This window comes from Poecilia reticulata, chromosome 12, assembly GCF_904066995.2.
Source record: "Poecilia reticulata chromosome 12, P_reticulata-male-v2, whole genome shotgun sequence".
Lineage (NCBI taxonomy): Eukaryota > Metazoa > Chordata > Actinopteri > Cyprinodontiformes > Poeciliidae > Poecilia > Poecilia reticulata.
The window spans coordinates 16463566-16486722 of NC_088841.1; the positions used below are offsets into that span (position 1 = coordinate 16463566).

A 23157-nucleotide genomic window follows, 5' to 3' on the forward strand; every position below is an offset into this window, starting at 1 on the left:
GTCTTGTCTGACCGAACCTTGGGAGTTTTCAGGTATGCCAGTGGGGAAAGTGTTTGTGCTACCTTTTCTGGAGCTTGACAAGGAAATCAGTTTTGAGATTTCTGAAAATAGTGAGGGGAAACATTTCATCATACTGACTTATGCCTCTACATCTGACAGGCATCTGTGAGTACACATGGATGTGCATGCATAATCTATTCCACTGCAGGAGCAGGGGGAAAAAGTGCTCTTTAGAGGCAGAAATCTATTTTGCAACACTGCAAACACGTTGGCACTTTTGTGGCGAGAAATGAAGTGAGGGTCAAAAAAGGAAACATCACATTAAAGCGGTGGGTTGATGCGTGGCTCCTGTGTGGAACTGGAGGCTTGCACTAAATGAAATTTCTCCATACACTTTCCAATTTAGTTCAGTGTTCGCTCCTTAAATTTAATGGGGCTGTTTTGGAATATTAGCTTCCATGCAGTCTTTAAGATGAAGAGTGAATATTTTTTCCAGACCAACTGACCAGATCTGTTCTACATCTTATAAAACCTTTGCAAACTTTTCGAGGGAGAAAAAAAAACCTACTTGTACATCTACTTGCCGATCTCCGTTTGAGACCAGTGATAGATTTCTAATGTTGAGGAATGCAGGTGGTTGTGATCTGATAGCTGACTGTGCACGGATGGTTTTCCTACGCTTTCCTTACAGACTTTCAAGCCTCTCAGCAGCAATTATCTAACATTGATCAAATTATCTGATTTGCATCTTTTTTTTCCCTTAAAACTCTTCTCCAGTTGCAGTTTACATACACTCATCATGGGGATGAATGCTAATAATGCAAAAAGTTTAAAGATCTATTTGAACCATGTTTGCCCAGAGTGAATTGATTATATAACTAACAATTTGATTAGAAAGTGATTTCTGAAAAGAACCTGATGTAAAAGCCCTTTTCGGACTAGAATTATAAAGGTTTGCATGAGCTTATTTCTTTACATTTTGGATGCTGTACAGCCATTATTTGGAGCATTTCAATAACCAATACATCAATACAATCCTTATATCCAGGTCTTTCACAATTATATGTTATTAATCCATAACAACTAAATAAAATGCTAAAAAGTGCAAAGAAAAATCCCAAAAACGTAATTCGGCTCATAATATTTTTCCAATATATTGCAAATATAACAATTTCCTATTTACCAAACTTGTCAATACAAAAAAGCTGCACAGAGGCCTTCTGAACCATAGAACTTGTATTTTGATTTTTTGCAGAAGTTAGTTTTTCACATACTGCCAAGTTTATAACATCTATCCAAAGCCAGAATAGAAATGTGCGTGTCATATAGACTTTGTATATTGTGGCGTACATTTTACGACAATGTATGCTATTTGTGTCCTGTTTGTACCGTTACTGTTTCTCAATAAAGATCTATAATAAAAAAAAACGTGTACAGCACACGTGACTTCGTTTTGTACACCACTTCCTCATAGGTGGTGCACGTACGCTGTATACGTGGCACAATGTGTATGGTACAGCATTTTGTACCCGAAAATAAAGTCCGACGGAAAATGAAGTCCTGTGAAAATATCTCACGATATCTTATGCTGTCGACGTGAGAATGGGAGATCCAAACCAGGAAGTGATTGCGCAGATCTAAAAACCATATAGATTGATATCGCGAATGGATATGCCTCGTGTGTCTTGTTCCTCCGTTTACTATAAATCTGTGAAGTCGTAATGCGGCCATTCAGCGCTTCTGGGACATGTGGATTGTCGGAAAAGTAAGTAAAATTCTTACGGTTTTATATGCAAAAAAAAAAAAAAAAAAAATTGCTCTACCTTACGTGGTTCGAATTCTACCGGCATTTGAAAAATATTTACATGCAACTCAGATCGCTGACGATCCGGCCGTCCTTAATATATCGTTGAATTTCTTTAATTCTCACAGGGTCAAAATTATACATACAGATTGATATAAGTACCGTATTTTTCAGACTATAAGCCGTTACTTTTTTCCCACACTTTGAACCATGCGGTTTATGGCCCGGTACGGCTTTTCTGTGGATTTTTCTTCAACCACCAGGGGGCTCTTTAGCAGGAAGTAAATCAGTGGAAGTCAAAATTGGAAATCAAAGAACAAAGCGCTAATTTTCAATTAGAAAAAGCACATGCTAGCAGCGGGCACGACGGAGAAATGTTTTCAAACTAATACCCCATCATCATAGAAACCACACAAAGAAGTTCATATGATGCAGCTTTTAAGTTGAAGGCTGAAGATCTGGCAGTACAGATCGATAACCACTGCACATAAACTCGGCGTGAACGAGACGCAGGGCTGCGTCCTTAATGGCAGATTTATTAAGGAAAACTGAGAGCGGCGAAGATACCAGCGGACTTATATATACAGTATATATATATATATATATATATATATATATATATATAGACTTATAGTGAACGGCTTATAGTGAGGCTCGCTCTATAGTCCAGAAAATACGGTATCTTTTTCCCTTCTTACGATGGGATAAATGTCTTTTAGCAAATTGAACCTCAAAGAAATGTGTGTTTTGTTTCAGTCATCAACAAAGTTTTTTCATAGTTTTGGGCTAATTTTGGACAACTTCTCTTGGCAGAATTAGGATGGATAATTAAACACAGATTGGTTGGTTTCCTAGCACGGACTGAAATTCTAAAAATGTTTCATAGAGTAAAGGGTAGTAATGTTATCCAGCTTTATCCATTTGGACGTGTTTTGGATCCAAGTTTCAAACATCTGACACAAACTGTCCCCAGATTAAAGGAGGATTTGTGAGGACATCCTGAAACAACCCAGGAACCTCCAAGACTGAAGCCTACCATGAACTGTGTGTGTCGGGGATTGGGCGGATGCTGACTTCAGCATATATGTAACACTGTCAAACGAGGAAAAAACAACTATTTGACAGGAATAACACTGAGAAGTGTCAATGTGAGACTTTCAAACCTGTAACCGTTGAGAATAATGGTGTTGCCCTGTTTATTGGTGATTTTAAGAAAGTGGATTTAAGAGGATGAAATAAGACTACCTCTAAATTTTTCAATTTTATATACAATTACCAGCTAGCAGGTTGAAACATTTGAGTTTTCCAACCAGACATTGATGTCAAATCACTTAAAAGGTCCTCCATTTACTCAAAATCTGGAATAAAACTCTTAATTTATCTGTATTGACTAAATCTACCATAAAACTACATAAAAGCTACAAGTTTAGGTTTTTATTCCACCTTTTTAAACAGAGATTTTGCCACATTTCCCGTCCTGTGAAACTGGAGGCTGAAGGACATGAAAAGGAAACACACACACACACACACACATCAGCAAAGCTGTATACATGTGTGTCGTGATCAAGACTAATTTGGAATTAAGTCATCCGTGTACGCCCATCCTTATGTGAGTGTGTGTGCCAGCACATATGTTAGTCTGCAGGAAACGGGTATTGACAGAGTAGCAGGAGCCGCCACAAAAAGAGCCCGAGGCGAGGAAGGAAAGGAGCAGCTGGTGTGGTGGAAGTCACAGCGCAAACATGGTGAGCTGGATCTAAACAGCAAAAGGAACTGGATGATGGTTACATCCCAGTGGGGTTCGATGAATTGCGAGGCAGAACTTCCCATCATCTTTTACAATTACAAGACCCTGAGCCAAGAAGCTCAGGGTCTTCATCATCATCAAGACATGATGATGCTTCCTGATTTATCTCCAGAGTACAGTTATCGAGAATTTGTGGTGAAAACCGAGTTGCAGTAATCGACTCTGTGGCAAACAATTGGGGCGAAGTTCTTTTTTAGGTCAGTACATGAAAAACTACTCTCTTTGTGAAAGGAGAGCTATCTGGTGTGAAACATGCTTTGGTTCTTGATGTGACTGTCGGAGGAGCTCGGATCAAAGAGGTTTGAACAGCCTTCCTGTGGGGTAAATATGCATCGGCTGACAATAAATGCAGCTTGAAACGAGCTGGTTCTGGAGCTAAAATGAGCGTTTCAGCGTTCCTGAGATAGCAGGGGGGGAAAGGAGAGCCTCGGTGTCATTTTTATTCCTGAGAGAAAAACTGAATTATTCCATTTAGTTAATCAAATGTCTTTTTATAAAAAAGGATTAATGATTAGACGCACTGCCGAAACCAGATATTTACATTTGCTGTATAAAAAACAAAAACTATTTCAACTTTTCTTTTTTCCTCTCTGCTGAAAGAGAGAGATTTTCTTCAGGAAACGTCTTACAATAGTTTTCTCCTGACAGAACTGGAGTAACTAAGACGGTTTGTAGGTCATCTTGCTCACAGACGGCCCTACAGATCTGCTTTCGAATATTCTGTGGAGTAGAGATCAGGGTTTTGCGACGGCCACGTGATGTCCATAAGGGTCATCGTCCACTAGGAGGACCCACTTCAGTAATTACACTTAATGATCTTTCCTCATGATGACATCTGTCAACCAGGCAACATGAAGCCACAACGCTGTTCTTCACAGGTGGAATGGTGTCCTGAGACTTACAAGCATTCCTCTTTTTCCTCCAGGTTTGATTCTCATTATGGAAACAGACTACAAATTAGTTTCATCAAATCACAGCACACGTCTTTAAATATATCCAGTTTAATCTGGATTGCACATGTAAGGTCTTCCTCTAAAAGAGGCCTTTCAGTCCATGTTTGTGCAGGACTTGCTTCATTAGTAATGTGACTCTTACTGGCTTCAGATTTTTTGCCTTTTTTGGTAGGAAATTGCACCCAACCATCGACTACACTTTTCCTTGCTTGATGTCATCTGGTTGTTCATCAAAATGTTTGAATGCATAATAATTTAAATGTGCAGAAGCTAAAAATCCACCTGTTTAGAGTTGCCTTTGATTCATGGTAACTGGAACATCTGTCGTTATATTCAACGTTTGATGATTTTTGATGAAATGTAACGTGTATTGCTGTTTCATAATTGGTGACTATACAATGTTTTATGGTGTAAAGCGATTTGAACTGCCTTGTTGCTGAAATGTGCTGCACAAATAAACTTGACCTGACTTTTATTATTCTGGCATTTAGCAACTGAAAATAATGTTGGTAATCCTGAAGCAGAAAAGCCAGAGAGTAAAAACATTAGTTTCCTTTATATAGTGCAAGAAAAATATCAAGTTTCAACTATACATGGAATAATAACAACATAATTGCTATAAGTTTCATTGATCCATTCATTGTTTTCTGCTGTTCTGAGAATCAGTTGCAGAGGGAACGTGTCCAGGAGGGAAACCCAGACGTCCCTCTTTCCAGCAACACTTTTCATTTTATTGTAGGAATCTCCTGAGATTCTGAAGCCATAAAGTATGTGAAGTCCCTTCAGCGAGTTCTAGGTCTTTCCCATTATCACCTTTAAATGGGATTTGAATGGAAATCCTCCAAAAAAGAGTCATTAACAGGCTGCCTGATCAGATGCCTGGACCACATCGGCTGGCTCCTTTTGATGCAGAGGAGAAGCAGCAGCTTAAACACAAGCTGGTGGAGATCAACACCCTACCAAAAGTGGACGCTGAGTCTGCATATTTTGTTCTTTCAGAAATGATTGTGACAAGTCACAAAAATCCGTTCTGCTCGAAAAAGACTGACCGGACAACCTGAATGGTAGTAATCCTTTTTTTTTTTTTTTAAGTTGAGAACCATTTCTTTACTTGACTTGTGAATAAACTTTTGCAGCACTCCACAATAATCATGGCCAGACGATGCTAGCAGAGCCACATCTTCTGAAAACAAGAAATTTACAGATGTTTCCATGTCAGGCTAAACTAGGCCTTGAGAGCCGGACTATGAAAATTACAGAAAGCATCAGAGACAAGAGAGAGCCCTGGAGTCCAACCTGCACTGGGAACAAGCTTGAGATTGTGCTGAAAATATGGTTACAGATTTTGCTTTGGTTTTACAAGATATGCTCTACTAGCACCTTTCCAATAAATCCCTCTAAGGACTTCTCAGGATCCAACAAAACCACATGCCAACTGGAGGACCAAAAGCAACAATATTCCTCTTAAATCTGAGGTTCAAATGCAAAACTATCACAATATTTTCTCAAATCTTAATATATTTCTGGATGTAGTAACTCACAACACATCTAAGTTAAATGTGCACAGCCTAAAAGACGTAAAAATAAATTGTAAAGTTCTACACAAGACAAATTTTCCTTCTAATTTCTAGTTGGACCTGCCTGCAGGGAAAATGAAACGCCAAGGTAGTGAGACGAAATGTGGAAGTGATGTCGGTGCTTTGCTGTCATACTTTATGAAGAAAGATTCACAGTTGAAAGCAGTGCCACAACGCAATGTTTGAGCCTCCTGTGGGATTTGCGAGTACTAAATTTACCAACGAGGCCGATGCATTCAACTGATAATGTGACTTTAGATCAAAAGAAAGGAAGAAAGCTAACCTTTTTCATCCAAGCAAAAGAGAGAAAAGTGCGAGGCGTCTATAAATATCGCAGGGAAGCGTAAACCGGACAGAAACCTGCAGGATCAGCGTATACCTTTTGTGGCGTTTCACAATATACAGTTTTGTTTATGCATAAGACGAAGCATTAGCATGATTAAATATGACGCTGTTTGCGGAACCGCTTACGTCGCATTTCCTTTCAAGTGAAGTTTTCCTTTTGATTTAATCAAAAAAAAAAAAAGTATGCTTCAGATATATGAAACCTTTCAAGCAGCACGCATCCGCTCTGCAGAAAATAACACAATTAATTATAGGCATGAACTCAATGAAGACAGGAAGACAGAGTGCAACACTGTTCCAAGGCAATGTTAGAAAAGACTTATGTTGGAGCATCTCATGTGAGGATTTCTTTTTTTTACATTTTACACTGGGGCAGTGGCTCAGGAGCATCAGGAGACTTGTAACCATTGGGTTGCTGGTTCAAATCCCTGCTCCGTCCATATATTTACATGCTGGTGGTGGCAGCCTGGCTTCTGTCAGTCTGAGGCAGTGGCTCCACTGTAGCTACTGTATGAATGACAGATCTTGGTGTAAAGTACTTATGAGATCTTGGATTTGATAAAAAAAAAAAGTGTAATTCAAGTAGAAGCTGTTTACCATTTATATGTAAAAAGAAAAACTTTCACCATTGTTAGGCAGGTTTAATGTGTGCAAAATAAAAAATTAAATCATCTAATATTCATGAGCGTCTTGAAATCTGATCTGTTTCAAAACGTCAAAAAAGTTGGAAATATTTACACAAAATCATTGAATCTCTAAAATTAACACTTGAGTTTTTTGAGAAATCATTTGCTTTATTATAGATTGAGAATCTTGATTAAAATTTGAAAAAAAAAATCGACAAAAAACCCCACAACTAATCATATTTAAAAACGTTGTTTTAATTAAATAACTAATCAGAGCAAATTAAAACTTTAGTCGTACTGATTTCTGCTTCATAGGAACAATTTTGTTAGTATTTATTCTGCTGCTGAATAAGTTATTTGCTGCTAGATGTTTGAGAAAATATATTTGTAGTTAGGTTGATTAAAATCTTCTATAATTTTCAGATTGTAAGCATTGTAAATAAAACAAAAATCTGAGATAGTAGAGAGGAATTTCATGCAATAAGAAGTTTTTGTCAAAAACTCCTACAGTCTTCAGACAATATTGGACAACTTTAGGTACAACAAGTCTACCAGTAGTTTGGTCAACACCTTGTTTTTCACATGTCAGAGACTTCTTGGCCCAGTGGACCAGCGTTATACTTCTGGTCTTAAGGTACAGTTGGCGAACCAGAGTCCACTTCATATGTGCAACATCTGCACTTTCTGCAGCCTCAGACCAAAAAAGTTTGCTGAGAGCTTAAACTCCAGTCATGTTTAGATCATGTTCATGTTGCAGCAAATGTGACTATAAGATTTAGTAACTATACCGCAGTAGTAATTTTATCACCTGTAATTATGAGTTATTAAGGGAAGGATATTAATTATACTAATTCACTTTGTGATTTAGTGCTCTGAATTTGCTGTTTTCTTTAGTAATTATTATTCAACATCAATATTAGGGGTGTAACCTTACATCCTGCACACCAGAAAAGATGAAGCAAGATTTTAACAATGTTGAAAAAAATTCAAATCTATTTTTTTTGTTTTTACAAGTACAGTAAAGGTTTGACATATTAAATAAATGGATAGACAGTCTGCCATAACCTTGCAATGTCAGTAATGACTTCTTTTTATATATATATATATATATATATATATATATATATATATATATATATATATATATATATATATATATATATATATATATATATATATATATATATATTTTTTTTTTTTTTTTAAATAAAACACAGCTTTTAAAATCTCCGATGTGCATTCACTCTAATTCAGACTGGTAAATTCCAGTTTAAGCTAAGCAGTCTAAGCATTTGACATTTTGAATTAAAAATGACACGTGTCTTAAAAAGTCTAAGAATATATACACCTTACTTTTGCAAGAGATCTGAAGCTATAAATCAGGTTACTTCAGCAAAATTTGTGAACCACTGGTCATATTTTCTTACATTGGAGAACAAAAACAGTGGAGGCTCACTTCCTGTTAAGGGTTTAGCAACATGCCCTCAAAACTGAATCATGATATTCTAAGAAAAGTCTGTGATAACAGCAATTATGAATAAATGAAGTTGCAAAGACCAACCACATTTAATAACTCAACACATTATTGGTGTTTAATCTTATACTTTAGTGGCAATAAAAGCGAAAAAAAGTACAAAAATGCAAAAGACATAACATAAACCCCACTGGGTGATATTTGTCTTTGCCAAGTAACATAAAAATGGGAGTGTCATTTCCTTAAATCTTTTCTATTTTCTGTCATTTTGTGACGGAAACAATCTCTGAAAAAGTTCAAAATTTAGCTGTAACATTTTGTAGGATACCATAGATTCTTAGCAGTCTGGGGTTTTGTATAAACACACTTTTATCTTACCAAAGAGGCTGGAGGCTAAAGGTGAACCCAGTGAGAAGGCTAGACCAAACAATGTCACTGCGTTCAAGCAGAGAAAGATGAGAAAATTATGTGTTTCCTCTACTGCTACGCGCATTAACATGTAAACGGTAAGAGTTGTTATTGTTGGTTTACGTTTTCTTCTGAGAATTAAAGGTGTGCTGGCAAGCTGAGAGAAAGAAACATTGCAGCCAAAATCTAGACCAAAGTAGGGACAGGACTTACTGTATGTGACACTCTGAGGACAGTAACTGTGTTGTCAGAATAAGGCATTTCTAAACATGTAAAACACATAGATCTGTATTGTATTAGCATTGATGGTGTGAATGTCACAATCCTTCTTCCCATCTCCCCACTGATATGAAAGCAAGCAATAAAAAACATGTTTTGGGTGAAAAAAAAAAAAAAGACTGTCACCCCCTGATGGGATGATGCCCTGGGCAGTGACCACTATCACCCATATCAAAAACCACAACTGGAATTACACCTAGAAGTGCAGCACAACAGAGATCATACACCTCATCTCAGCATCATACACAGTGTTCAGAAGTTGATCTCTTTGCTAAAACAACAAAAAATATAAGTAAATTAAAATAAAAAGGCATACAGGAGAATGAAGAAAACGACTTAGGACATTACCTGTATCTCTCTCGCATGGTAAATGATAATCAGCCCCAGGAGAATGATTGTAGAAAGGCTTATCAGGCATTTTAGAGCTAATGAATACAGGGATTCCTGCAAAAGAGTGAAAACACGAAAGCCAAACAAGACTAAACATGATGACAATACATGCACAATTCATAAAAAATATATAGTAAGTGATTTTTACACCATTGCAACTAGCCAAGACTTTGCAGTTTAAAAAAAAAAAAAAATCATAATTATTAGGGTCCTCTTTCATGGTTGGGCAGCAGAGGGCCAATCGGCCTGTATGTGTTGGGACGCTGCACTACGCAGACTTTTCTTCCACTCTTTTGGAAGAAGTTGTTTAAAATATACGAGTTGCATCCACAGTGACAGAGCAGAGCAGTGACTAACTCGCCCAAGCGGGACGTGAAGTTTGAGTAAATACGCACCTTGCCATAGGCTCCCCATGAGAGTTCAGTCTCTATAACCATAACAACGATCCCAAACATCCCAAAGATTAAAGCATAGTCACTGAGACGCTTCCTTTTCTCAAACAAGGCCCGCCGGTGCCCCAGCTTCTCCCCAATGTTCTGGTTCTTCTTTTTCCCCGATTTGCCGCTGCTGTGGCCGCAGCCGGCCCCTCCGTCCCCCGATGCGTAAGGCATCAGCGTGGCTGAATTGTTCTCCGGTTTGGAAACTAGAGTGTCCGACGCATCTGCGGCGGAGATGGGCTGCAGAGGCTGGGACTCGGAATCGAACTCGTGTATGTTTCTGCGGGACGAGCTCAAGTTGCTCAGCGGCCGCATGACGCCGCCGTTGTATCTGCAGCTGCTCATGGCTATTTCATTGTAGGAGTTGCTGTCTTTGTGGCTGCTCCCCTGGCTGCCCCGCTGCCGATACTGCTGCTGCTGCTGCTGCTGATGTTGGTGGTGAGGATGATGATGTCTGGTTGAACTACCATGACTAGAAGGTGTGAAGTCGCAGGCGGTGCTGTGCTGGCAGCCCTGCCTCGAAGACGTCTCGGAAGGTGTCCTCAAAGTTCCCACAGTGGTCGGCGACGTCCCGCGAAAGACGAGGCTTTTTCTCGCATCACAGGTGGTGCAGCTATTGCAGGTGCAGCATTGGTCGTGCTGCCTGCCGATGCGCTGCTGCTGCTGCTCCGGTCCGCAGTAATAGTGCTGGTACTTACAGTGTTGGAGCTGCTGCTGCTGCTCTGGGAAGAAGTCGTTGTGCAGCTGGAAGGGGGTTTCCATGTCAGTGCTGCCGATCACAGCAGCGGTCAGGCGCCACAGAGCACCCGACAAAGGGCGTTATGGTCCTCCTCACAGGAGGACGGAGCCGCTGCATGAGCAGATCCATTTCGGCTCCGGTAGAATGTGAGAGATGGACCTCCGATTGGGAAGTGGGAGGAAGGGGGAAACCAAAACAACTGTTTCGACGTCACAAAGAAGGTTGGAACGTGAAGTTCTGCCTGATATTATCGATATCAGTACAAACTATCAGTGCAGATCGATTTAACAAGACAATTGCGCCACGAAAAGGGTTAAAATTTTCGGCTTCTTCAGTTTCATTCAAATTGTTTTTAAATATACTATTGCATTTATTTTAATTAATAAAAACCTATTTTATTATTATTATTATTATTATTATTATTATTATTATTATTATTATTATTATTATTATTATTATTATTATTATTATTATTATTCTCAGTATTAAATATTCTTCCACCCAAATATCTCTTCATAGCCACACACAAGCTAAGCCTTCCTTTACGTCCTCTGTACATTTATGATTTATTTGCTTTAAATCAGGGCTTCCTTCCCCAGTCTTGCAGAGCTATTATCCTGCAACTCTTAGATGCATCCCTTCGCTTCGCCAACACGCCAGAACTAAAAGACTGAAATTCATCAGTAGTCGTTCAACTCTGCAGAAGTCAGGTGAAAAAGCATTCATTTGATTCAGCCGGAGAGGTGATGGGTGGCAGGATAGCAGCTCTGGACTTGGATAGGACTGAACTTGGACAATCTTGCTTTAAATACAGCAAACACACTGAATACGGATACAAGATTATTCATATCTAATTAACGTTTTCATGTCTTCTAAAGCACTTACACACATATCTGTATTTAATTAAGATTTAAGTCATGAAGTTGATGCAGGAAAAAAAAGATACATGTTTTGAACATCTTTTACAAAAAAATAAATACAAATATGTGCACTATGATGCAGTAGTTAGCCCCAGTTTAGGCTGATGTCATTAAACAGGTTAACGAGTTTGTTAGTCGAATCCCATGTTGCTTTTGCGTGTCCTGTCCTGGCTTAAGCAAAGAAGATGTTGGATCTGTCTGGCTCACTATTCTGTAAAAAAAAAAGAAAAAGAAGAAGAAGCAAAAAAAATAAAAATAAAAAAATAAATAAACAAAATAATGAAAGTTTCTGCATGTAAACGCGGTGGGAACAAAACTCAAATGATTTGCTGCCGCACCTGCAGTAAAATGTAATTTTAAAGAGTAATGTTTCATGAAGGGTGCATACTTGGTGGTGTCAGCATCATGCTGTGGAAATCCTGATGAAAAGATGGAGAGAACCAAATACGGAGCAGTCCTTGAAGACAAGGAGTGTTTTTGCATCAAAGTGGACTAGAATGGTCCAGATGAAATCCGGATTTAAATCCAGTTGATCATATGTGGAAAGGAGTTCATGTGATTCTTTATCCAATCCAGCTGAATTTGAGCTATTTGGCAAAGAGAGACAGACAAAAAGATACACAGATGGAATAAAATATTTGCATTTGCAGACGATGATGGCTCCTTTTGCTAATACGTCATAATTATGTACACCAAAGTTACACAGAGTCTCAATAAAACACACTGAAGATGGTGGAATAAACATCAAAAAAATATGAAATACTAGAAATCGTTTCATTGCACATATCTCTTGTACCTTAAAACTATGATTTCATTCTGCTCACAGGGCGCTGTGACAGGGTTGGCCCGTATGGAGCCCATATGACCAGAGTTTGTGTTCAGCCAGAGACTGATGGGACCACTGGTGGCTGTGTTATTATGGAGCAGGAGAGTTATATCCCCCCTAGGAATTACAGCCAACTACCCGCGATTGAGGAGCTGGTGAGACATAAAAAAAAAAAGCCCGAACTCAAATCATCCACGCCTCTTGAATTTACAGCAGCAACAAATTAGGTATCAGAGCCTGTATGCTGAAGAAATGTTTTCTGCATTTCAAGGGGCTTCCGTTTTTTGTTTTTTTCCCCCCTTTTAACGGGGCTTTCATTGTTTCAGTTGTAGTCCAATCATTCACTAACAGTCATAGGTGGAAACAAAAATAATGACTATACATCTGCAGAAAAAAAAAAGAGTGTGAAAATGCAACCATGCCGTCATTTGTTACATTCGGAAAGAGGAAAGTGGGAGCTGTCAGCGGTGCCAAAAAACAGCCAATCAAAGAAGTAACTTTCAGCACGGCGGACAGCTCCACTCGCTCATTGATCGCAAGCAGCCCCTCAATAAAACAACCTCCCTGCACAGGATCGCAATGCGCACTTACTCCTGATTGGCGGGGGACGAACACCACGTGACACCCCCCACCTTCCGGAAGCTGAAGCTCGCCTCTTTTTTCTATGTGGAGTGAAAATGAATGAAACAGACAACAGACTTCATTATCTATCTATCTATCTATCTATCTATCTATCTATCTATCTATCTATCTATCTATCTATCTATCTATCTATCTATCTATCTATCTATCTATCTATCTATCTATCTATCTATCTATCTATCTATCTATCTATCTATCTATCTATCTATCTATCTATCTATCTATCTATCTATCTATCTATCTATCTATCTATCTATCTATCTATCTATCTATCTATCTATCTATCTTTTAGTGCAGTTTTCCTACTATTAGTTCTGTGAGGTTCGTTATTTCTCCCTCTAGTGGTGGAACCTACAGAAAAACGAATAAATCATTACACAAAGCGCTGTACAAAGAAAAAACATATAAGGGTTTAGATGTTTAATCAATGTAACATTTGTCCTTTCTAACAATTAAAATTACACCACTGACTGTGGGAGACTTGTTCAAGAGCCATAACTTATTGCTTGCACTGGTGAATTTTGAATGAACAATGAATTTCAGCATAATAATACTTTGTGTACAGCACAAAGGAAAGGATATACAAATAGAAAATGAAAACTCTACTATAAAACTACAAATATTTTCCCTCTAATGATAAAAACCTTGTTTTTTTCCTTTTGGTTGTTTAAGTTTTTTTTCTTTCCTTGCTATTTTTCTGTACTGATTTGAGCCACGTCTTAACATTCCTTTTAGTAGAGGCTTTAAAAGCAGTTTAAAAAGACTGCTTAGTTTTCTTAACAGCTAACACATTTCCCCTCAAAATTTAACCTAATGCAAGGTGGTAAAGAAATCATTTCAGCACACTTACTAAAATCTGAGAAAAATGTATTTAAATGTTTTTGGTTAATCAGCGTGACACTTTTGGATGCTATGATTCGAACAAGAAGTTCAAGGTATTTTGATAATCTTGACAGTAAATACTTTGCTTGTACGTGTTGATATACAAATGTAAAAGATTGTAAAAGTGTAAAGCAGTTTTGAGAATTACATTTCTTTATTGAGAAATGCACCAAAGCAATCAATCAAAACTGAAAATATGTACATAGTATTTATTCATGTAATGGATCACTGGTGTTTGAAAGATACTTTGAATGATACATTATTCTGTTTCTTTTTTAATGAATCTATATATGAATAATTTCACTTCTGGATTTAGTTTGTCATCGATTTTAAATAACTCCATTTGAATCAAGTATTCTGTGCTAAAAAACTAAAGGGATGGTTGGTTAATGTTATTAAAAGTTGTTTTTATTATTTATCAAATTCTCCAATATTGACTTATCAGAAGTAAAAAGAAAATACACAAATAACACCGCTACAGGGGAACATTTTTCTGAATGAAGATTCAAAATGTAATCTAAATTTATTAAAAATTCAAATGTAACTCTCACTTGTCTCTCGGGAGCTTATAGGAAGAAGCTTGAGGCTTGAGAGTTGAGTTTTACGCTCAGCCTCTCCTGGTCCTTTTAAGTGTTTGTTTGCTCCCGATGTTAAATTTGGAACCAGGCGATCTGCTTGAAGAAAGTCACTGAGGGATGCTGAACACATTCCAGGTGTGGAGGAAAATCGAATCAAAAATCTCACGGGAACGTCAGACAAAAATGAGATGAGTGCGGGAAGGTGCACGATGCATTTATCATAATAGAGTCTGACACTGTGATCCGTCCTCTTATTGAGTTTGTCAGGCAATAATTCTTGCTGGTTCAGGTCCTCTTCTGTGTCTCCTGACTGAGTCCGATATCGGCTAACTCAGGATCTGTCTCAAGGGCTGAATCAACCAATCAGAAATTGACTTTGGAAAATTGGAATAATGTATTTATTGTTTGTTTTTTTTCTGATGAGATTAGAGAGATGAGTTTTAACAGCAATCACTGAATACAGAGTTTATTTTTGTCATTGAAGGTTTAAACCATCAACAAATACTTTAAGCTAAACAGACATTGTTTGAAACACTTTTCCAGCGTCTAGTGCAATGGATCTGAGGTCATAAAAACATAAATGTTTTTTGAAGATTTGGGGTGATGCCATTTGCAGGTAAGCGTACTTAGCTCTAGCTACGTTTGAAGAGCCTTAGTAAAAGCAGTTAAATGTCTGTGTAAAGTCAGTTTTGATGTTTTCTTTACGTAAGTGACCCAAAATTGGAAAAATTATCATCTTGTCATCTTTTCATGGCCTTTTCCACTTCATCACTTAACTAGAATCATAAACCTAGAGTAGATGATCCTTTTTTCCTCAGAAATGGTTGGCATATCCAGAAACATCACACATTAGGTTTGACTGGTGCAGCTCTCTCTTTAACCATGTTATTTTATTTTATACGAATGCAAATACATTAAAAAGTCCGCAGCATTTTTTGCTTCTTTCCAAATGCAGCTATTATCTTATATGGTCCAAACCACAAACTCTGTTTTGATCATACTGACACACAGGCTAAAGATATTGATGAAGCAGCAAAAAGGAGCAGACTGCTTAGTCAACAGAAAGAGTAATTCAGAAGTGATTTCCTTTGGGTGACGGTGCAAGTCCATTTGGAGCAAGAACATCAAGACTCTTGACCTCAATAGATATCCGGGTGTTTTAATCCATCTACCGCAGTACATGTGAGGCACTCCCACACCTGGAAGATGCTTGATAAAAGATCCCTGACCCCTGATGCCTGTTTTATTTTAATGCACAGAGACTTTAAATCACTTCAGGGCTTCGTCTTCATCATCTGCAGGCCTCAGGTGGGATTAATGGCACAAAGTCTAAATGGTCATATCCCACTAAATGAAATATTTATTCAGCTGAGAAAATTCTCACATTTTTATTGGTGTAACAGACAAACAAGAAGAGGAATTAGGAGGAAAGCTGCAGTGCTTGGGCTTTCATTCGTTCTGATAGAACAGCTCGCTTGCATCATTTGTCTAATGTTCACTTAGAGGAAAAGGTAATTGCAAATTTATGCAGCGTTGTTCTGATTCGGTGATGAAACATTTTCAGTCCTGATTGCCGTTCTCTCTTCGACAAAGGACAGACTCCATAAAGCGGGACGAGATTAGTCACCGACTTTCATAAATGTCATGAATAAATATAAAATGGAACCTGAAGTGGAATTTGCAGTAATTGTTCAGATCCCTGTATTCTTGTACAGGACATATTTTTTAGGCAATATAAAAAGCAGAATTTGTAAAAATGCCCTTTATTCCAATTTAGCTCCACACACTCTGATTTATGTTTAGTTTTTATTCCTGACTGCACACACTTTCTCAGTTTGTTATTTTGTTTATTGTAGTTATTGATTCAGTATAATTATTATTGATGGATCAAATAAATCCTCACACATCTTTAAATTAGTAACTGAATTATGGGGCAGATGTAGAAAAGATGTTTTAAGAATATTTTTGACAGATCAAGAAGCTGATTTAAACTTGTAATACTCATATACATAAGTGTTATTTGAAGGTGCCATCAAATATGTCGCAGAAGGATCCACCACAGATTCAACACATCTGAATCGAATAAGCAGGTAATCAGCAAGACTCTACAGAACCTGACTGCACTGCCAGCCGTTGCAGACTCCTGATGCTGAATAAATCACAGGAAAGTTGCATTAACAAAATCCAGTGAACTGCAAACCTAAGATTACTCAGTAACTGGAAGTAATACTCAATGCTTGTGTAGAGTGCCGCAGTAAATGTTATTTATTCTGCAAACAGCAGCTGTGCCTTGAGGTCAAAATTCGGTTCATGTGTCTGTACACTGAGTCTGACACCGCCAGCATGACTCAGATTAAGTGCTGCAGGCATCTAATTCATAGAGCTGCTTGAGCAAATTTTGTCAAGAAAATAGCAATAAAATTGAACAATATAGAAATGTTGGATTGTGCGAAATAATCTTTGTTGTTTGTAAATAAATTGTTTATTCCTCCGAAAGTTTATGTAGAAAATTTAAAAATCCATTTTGCTTTCTTTCTCGTTAGCTCGTGTTTGAAAGTTGTGAATTACGTTCATTTGAAATTTGTCAGAATGTTGTTTGACTGTTTGAAAGTTTTACAAACAAAGCTTTTGCTCATGTTTGTTCTTTTCATAAAGTTGCATAAAAATATGTAAAGCAATAACTTGTGTTATATGTGCAACCGAAAAATGTACAATTATACACACAGCAATAGTTTGCTGCCCTTTTAGCACATGCTAAGATTTGAATTACAGGAACACGTTAAGAATTAAATGATTAAGAACTCTGTTGAGAAGGAGACAATAAAACGATTAGAGCCACAAGAAGCAAAAATGTTAATAAAAATAACAAAAAAACGTTTAAACATGAAAACTTGCAATTAATTACACCACTTGGACTGTTTTTCTGTGCATGTCTTTGCCCCAGTTGTTCTTAAAGTTACTCAAACATGACTTATTCAGCTGCAGGTCATATGGAGACAGGATACCTGATCTGTGTGAAAAGCTCACCCTTCTGCAGCAGTCTGCACCTGTTTCTGCTGCTGTTCCTCCTCTAGTGTCCCTGATACCTGAGTCAACAGAGCTTTCAGGCATGCCACATTGAGCAGAAGAGCTATTTACGCTAAGCAAAAGATTTAGAGGCAATCTAACTCTGAGTGCCACACTCAAGTACACGATGGCACGCCAAGCAAGATTTGACCCTCTGTTTCCCAGTTTATACCAGGAAGTGGGATGATAAATTGATGCTGAGCTGATCTGGTTGAAAATTTTTATTTTATTTTTATTTATTTTCTGTTTGAGAATGAGACGTTGGCTTGCATGCACTTGCAGCCTAATTGGCCTGTTGGTTTTTTATTTCATAAACAAGAGTGTTTTATGGCCGAATGACGCTCCGTGCAAATGCAAAACGAGAAGAGGGCTTTCTGATTGCGTTTTGAATTTTGACAGCACAAAAAAAAGAAGATTTATTGAAATACCTCACAAGAGGATTTTAGAAATATCTGAACACAGAGGCAGCATCAATTCCTGGAAAATTTCTTTACATAAGTTTGTTTTGTTTTGCTGCTGTGCCAGTCAGTCTGCTGTCACTTGCAATAAGGACTGATCTACAGTGACTGGCGTTTTCAGGACAACATTTCCCCCCCCCCTTTTTTTTATATATATATTGTTTTTGTGTTGGTGGGTTTATAAGGGTCATGTGATTCTGTTTTACTGGAAGGCTTGAGACAAAATAACATGTTCAAATCCATACATCTTGCAGTCTGAGAGCTTAGGTTTGTGTTGTGTTGATAATACATTGTTTAAATTTAATGTGAGGAAATACCTATAATAATTAGAAGAAGTTATACACCCCAAAAGGTCCCCTTCACTTTACACCAAAGAGAAGACACAGCATGTTTGTGTGGACGTGAACAGGTCCTTGTAAAGTGAACCCACGAGTCATTCATTATTCATCGTGATCAAGCATTGTGTGACTCTCCGTCTGCTTGGAAGGACCTTACAAATTTGACTTGACTCCTTGAGTGTCTGCTTCTGCTGCCAAGCCTTTCTCTAAAGACCCCAGCGTCAGCCCACATGAAACAACCGATGCTCGGTTATTTGTGCACAGAATCCTATGCGGAGAAAATCAGCCGCTGCACTGCTTATCTGTTTCTGATTAAACTCAGTGCAACAGATATAGAAAAAGTTAAATATGCATGGTATATTTAAAGACTTTAATAACCAGTCACAGCGAAATATAACAAACTGTTACATCATGCAAATGTTTTTCATGCATTCTTTGGATAAGAATACAAAGTGAAACATCAAATGGTAATTTAGAAAATATAAGCAGGGGTTTTATTCTGGATTGATCAGTCGGTTGCACATTTACATGTTTAGCATCAAATCATTTGCAAGCAGGAAAACATATTTTACAGCCTTTCTGAGTCTTGTGTAGTGAGGAACAAATACAGTCCAAACAATTTGTGATCTTGTGATTTACCTTCTACTATAATTAAGCGGAGGGATTGACAAGACAAGCTGTCTTTTAAAGATAAAGAGATGAAATGTGACATCACTCAGTGCTTTGCACTATTGATTTGGAGATTTGTCTCTAGGCCTCTGGAGCCAGAAATAATATGCAGAGAATTGAGTTCAGTGCAACAGTAAAGGACAAAGAAAAAAGTCTGGTTGTTAATGCATAAATCATCTGCTGGTTCTTTGGCTCTAAAATCTTACAAGTATAGGCAGCCCCACCAAAGACTGCTTTATTATTTATCTAAACCAATTAAAATATTAGCATTCCTCTTTTTTGCACGCTTAAGAAGGAGCAAGTCAAAGTATGTACTTAGATAATCCTGTCATATTAAATGATAATGGGTGCATTCTATTATTACTTTTTACAACTTAAAACCCATATTTTGTTTTCATATTGCAAAGCAGAAAAAGAACAAGAAAAAAAATCTATTTTTTGCCCTAATTGTTCCTTTTTAAAGAAATTGGCTGTTTCTCCTATTGTTAAGTGTACTTTTTGTTTCTTTTTTAAACAGATTTATGATTTTACTTTTAGTTTTTGCATTTGAAATGAATATAAATTCTCTATTTTTATATCCAAGCAAACTTAAAGTAAAAAAAAAAACAAGTAAAAACAATTCACTACCTGTTTTAACACTTAGTACCAGCAGCTTTTATCAGTGAGACTCTCCTTTGACATCCCTAAAGGTCAGAGCATATTTAGTGAGAATATAAAGATTTTAGAAGATATTTTGAAAAGTTCAACGCGCGCTCTCGGAAAGCCTTTAGAAAAAAAAGAGGCCCACAGCATCACAAATCCTCCGCCATACAATATTTGTTTCTGTGGCGCAGCAGGAGATCAAGCCATCGGAAAATAAGACTCCACAAAAACCACTTTATTTCCTCACATAAAACCCAAGTAAACTACATCAAGCAATGCAAGATAAGTAACAACACTGTTCCAATTAAAGTCCCAGCCGCTTTTACGGTTGTGATTGGATTTTCTGTTCTGGCATTACTCCCAAACATCCAGCTGGGCACAGAAATGTTTAATGATCGTTATGGAGACTCGGCAACCTCAAGAAGTCACTATTTGCTGCAGTTATCGATCAATAAAATTTAGAGATTTTTAGTTTGATTCCCCTTCTCCTCCCTGTGCCAGGCGGAGAACTAAACTCGGTTTTTAGTACCTTTTTCATCTAATTTAAACTTTTTATTTTCAGCTTTACTTGTAAATACCAATTAAATTTTATCCCAAATCTTCAGCATGAAACCGAATCTATAACTAAACTAAAGCTTTAGCTTAGAATTCAACGGAAAAGACAAAAACATTTTTTTTTTTTTGCTGATTAATTTGACATTTCACACAATTTCCTTACAGTCATTTCTTTTGCTTCGTTTGTTTACCCTTTTCCAAAATGTTCAAAATGAGTCTATGTGCAACATCATGTTTCCGTTTCACATTTATAATCAGCATCTGTTTCCCCAATTCTCCTGAAACAAAATGAAATGCGTCTCGTTAATTAATCTGCTGGTTTCAGTCCTTTAATTCCTTCTCTGACTAAAATATTCAGTTTGCTCACCCACATTTTCTTCTCTGCGTATAATCAGACGCCTGGAGCAGAAGGAGTGGATTGATGGAGACTGGCTGGTTTTTGCAGTTTCACTGGTGCGAGTTCATTTGGATCAAATTAATCTTTATTAATACCTCAAAACAGTTAACCGTGTACCTGAATGCAACAAATGTCTGTGCTTGCTAATGTGTCTGAACTGCAACAAAACAAACAGGAAAAAACTCACAACATATGAATGTTTAGCAGCTGCCTCCATCTCACCAGATGTTGCCATCAGTCATAGAGAAACTTGGATGGAGAAACAATGAATCATATCTTATGTGTGGCTTTTTTTCTGCCTGGATATGAACAGGTTGAATGAGCAAAGCATCTGTTCATCATCAGATATCACCGGATCATTTGGTGGGAACTTTGGTGGCCAGATATTGACTGCTGCTCCACTTCAAAAACTAGAAATTATCCCGTAATTCTCTTTTTACATATCGCCTTGTGAGTATCTTCACATGCTTTTGAAATTGATCTTCTTATCACCTGAAGCTTCAGAAGTGTGACTGAATATTCGGCCCGACACAGAGGAGTTTTCTTTTTTCACCCTGAGTGTCTGTCATCAGGATCAGATTTGGGTGTTAAAATGTGAAAAGCAGCAGTTTGAATAAATCCGCAAAGAGCTCCGGGCTGCTATTCTTAATCTTCAAGCTCTGAAAAATACACTTTCTGTTCCCGCCACAGGGTAAAAGATGAGCAGCTCCAATTTACCACTCCCAGCAGAACTGCTTAACATGCTGGATCTCTTAAATAGTAAAGTATAAAGTCTGTTTTTTTCTTCTTTTCTCTCTCTGCCCATTTCTGGCCGTAACATGGTATCCTCAAAGCAACACCTCAGAATCTCTCTGTGCTCAGTCAGGAAACAGCTCATCACAAGATATTCCACAGCAGGACATGTTTAATTAAGTTTGTTAACTGGATGATGCTAAATTGGACCCTGAAATGTAGTTGAGACAGTTTGCAGATTAAACAAGTGTGATAGAAGTCAACTTTCACCGTTTTTGTTTTGAATTACCCATACAGCAGACATTTAAAATGTTTTGTCAGCTTTAAAAGATCTTAAATATTTCAAAGTAGATACTTTAGTGAATGAATATGTTTTACTAATGCCGGAGGGAAGTCAGGAAAATGTTGCGGTCTCCCTTAGATTTACTCCCAGACAATAAATAACCATACACCTTTTTAAAAGTCTTGCAGTAATAATTAACCAACTTTAGTTGCAAGAACACACACAGCTTCTTAAATCTTCTTACCAGCCTTGGTGGCCACAATTATGATGACTTGCAATGAGGCTTTTGCATCAATGGGTGCATTTGTGCTGACTGTACTTTTAAGAATGTGTTTAGTTAAGCCACACTGGAGCTTTTTTGGGAATGAACAGTCAATTTAAGGTCTGAATTAGATTTAAAGAGGCACTATTATGTTTTTTCCAGGCACATAGTGCCATTTTATAGCACAATCAAATAACTGTTACCTTCAGTTGTTACAACAAGGCTATATATATCAAATATGACTTAAAAGAAAAAACTGACTTTGTAATATAACGCCTGGAAATTGGGCCTCTGTCTCTTTAAAAACTTCTCTTTCAGGAAGTCATCACAACATCGCTCCTCTATTAACCCTTTAACACAGTTTTCCCAGTGTTGTACTGAGAAGCAGCTGGGATAACTGGCTAATCAGTTATACCACCAGGTGTTTGCTAATTGCTGCTGGCTAGTCTGAAGGAGCTGGATTGGGTGCGGGCTGCTACGTGAGGCCGAAGCTTGTAAACTTGGAAACTGCAGCTTCGAGAAAGAGCTTCATCCTTTAAGGAGGCGTCCGGTCCTGCCAAGCTGAATGTTTGACACGGGAAATTATGCATGAAAGAATCAAGGGAACGCTCCAGGTATGTTTTCATGAGGGAATAACGTTATAACATGACGTAGACCTCAAAAAGTTGATTTTACAAAATACTGCTCTTTTAAGTCTGAACTTAAAGGGCAGTTACACAGTGGACTCCATGAGGTGTTCCAGCCAATTTTCCTGCTGCATAACCCAAAGTGTGCTTGAGCTAAATCTCATGAACTGATGACCTTCAGGATATCCGGCTACAGCAGAATTCATGGAGCAGAATAAATTGGTTTTGCTCCATGTAATTGGCTCCATCAATTATTTTGTTGCGAGGAAATGTGAAGCAGGCCTTTGTAATTTTTATTTTTTTGCAGTGAGCAGTGGATCTTTCCCATGATGCCCTTTCTTGATGTTAAATCATGAACAGCGACCTAAACTGAGGCAAGTGAGGCCTGCAGTTGTTGAAATGCTGTTTTTCTGGATAAACCCTCGAGGCGCTCTTGAAGTAG

At 37.7% G+C, this 23157-nt stretch overlaps 1 protein-coding gene across 2 annotated transcripts in view; it reads right to left on the minus strand.

The window, feature by feature from the left end:
- Positions 1-11320, minus strand: part of kcnn2 (potassium calcium-activated channel subfamily N member 2) — a 36199-nt gene extending 24879 nt beyond the window's left edge. For both annotated transcript variants that reach the window (XM_008424084.3, XM_008424085.3), the window contains exons 1-2: positions 10059-11320; positions 9622-9717 (exon numbers count right to left, since the gene is read on the minus strand). In XM_008424084.3, coding sequence (XP_008422306.2) covers positions 9622-9717; positions 10059-10862 — 900 coding nt within the window. In that variant the 5' untranslated portion in view covers positions 10863-11320. The remainder of the gene's footprint in view (positions 1-9621; positions 9718-10058) is intronic.
- Between the last annotated feature and the right edge of the window lie 11837 nt (positions 11321-23157).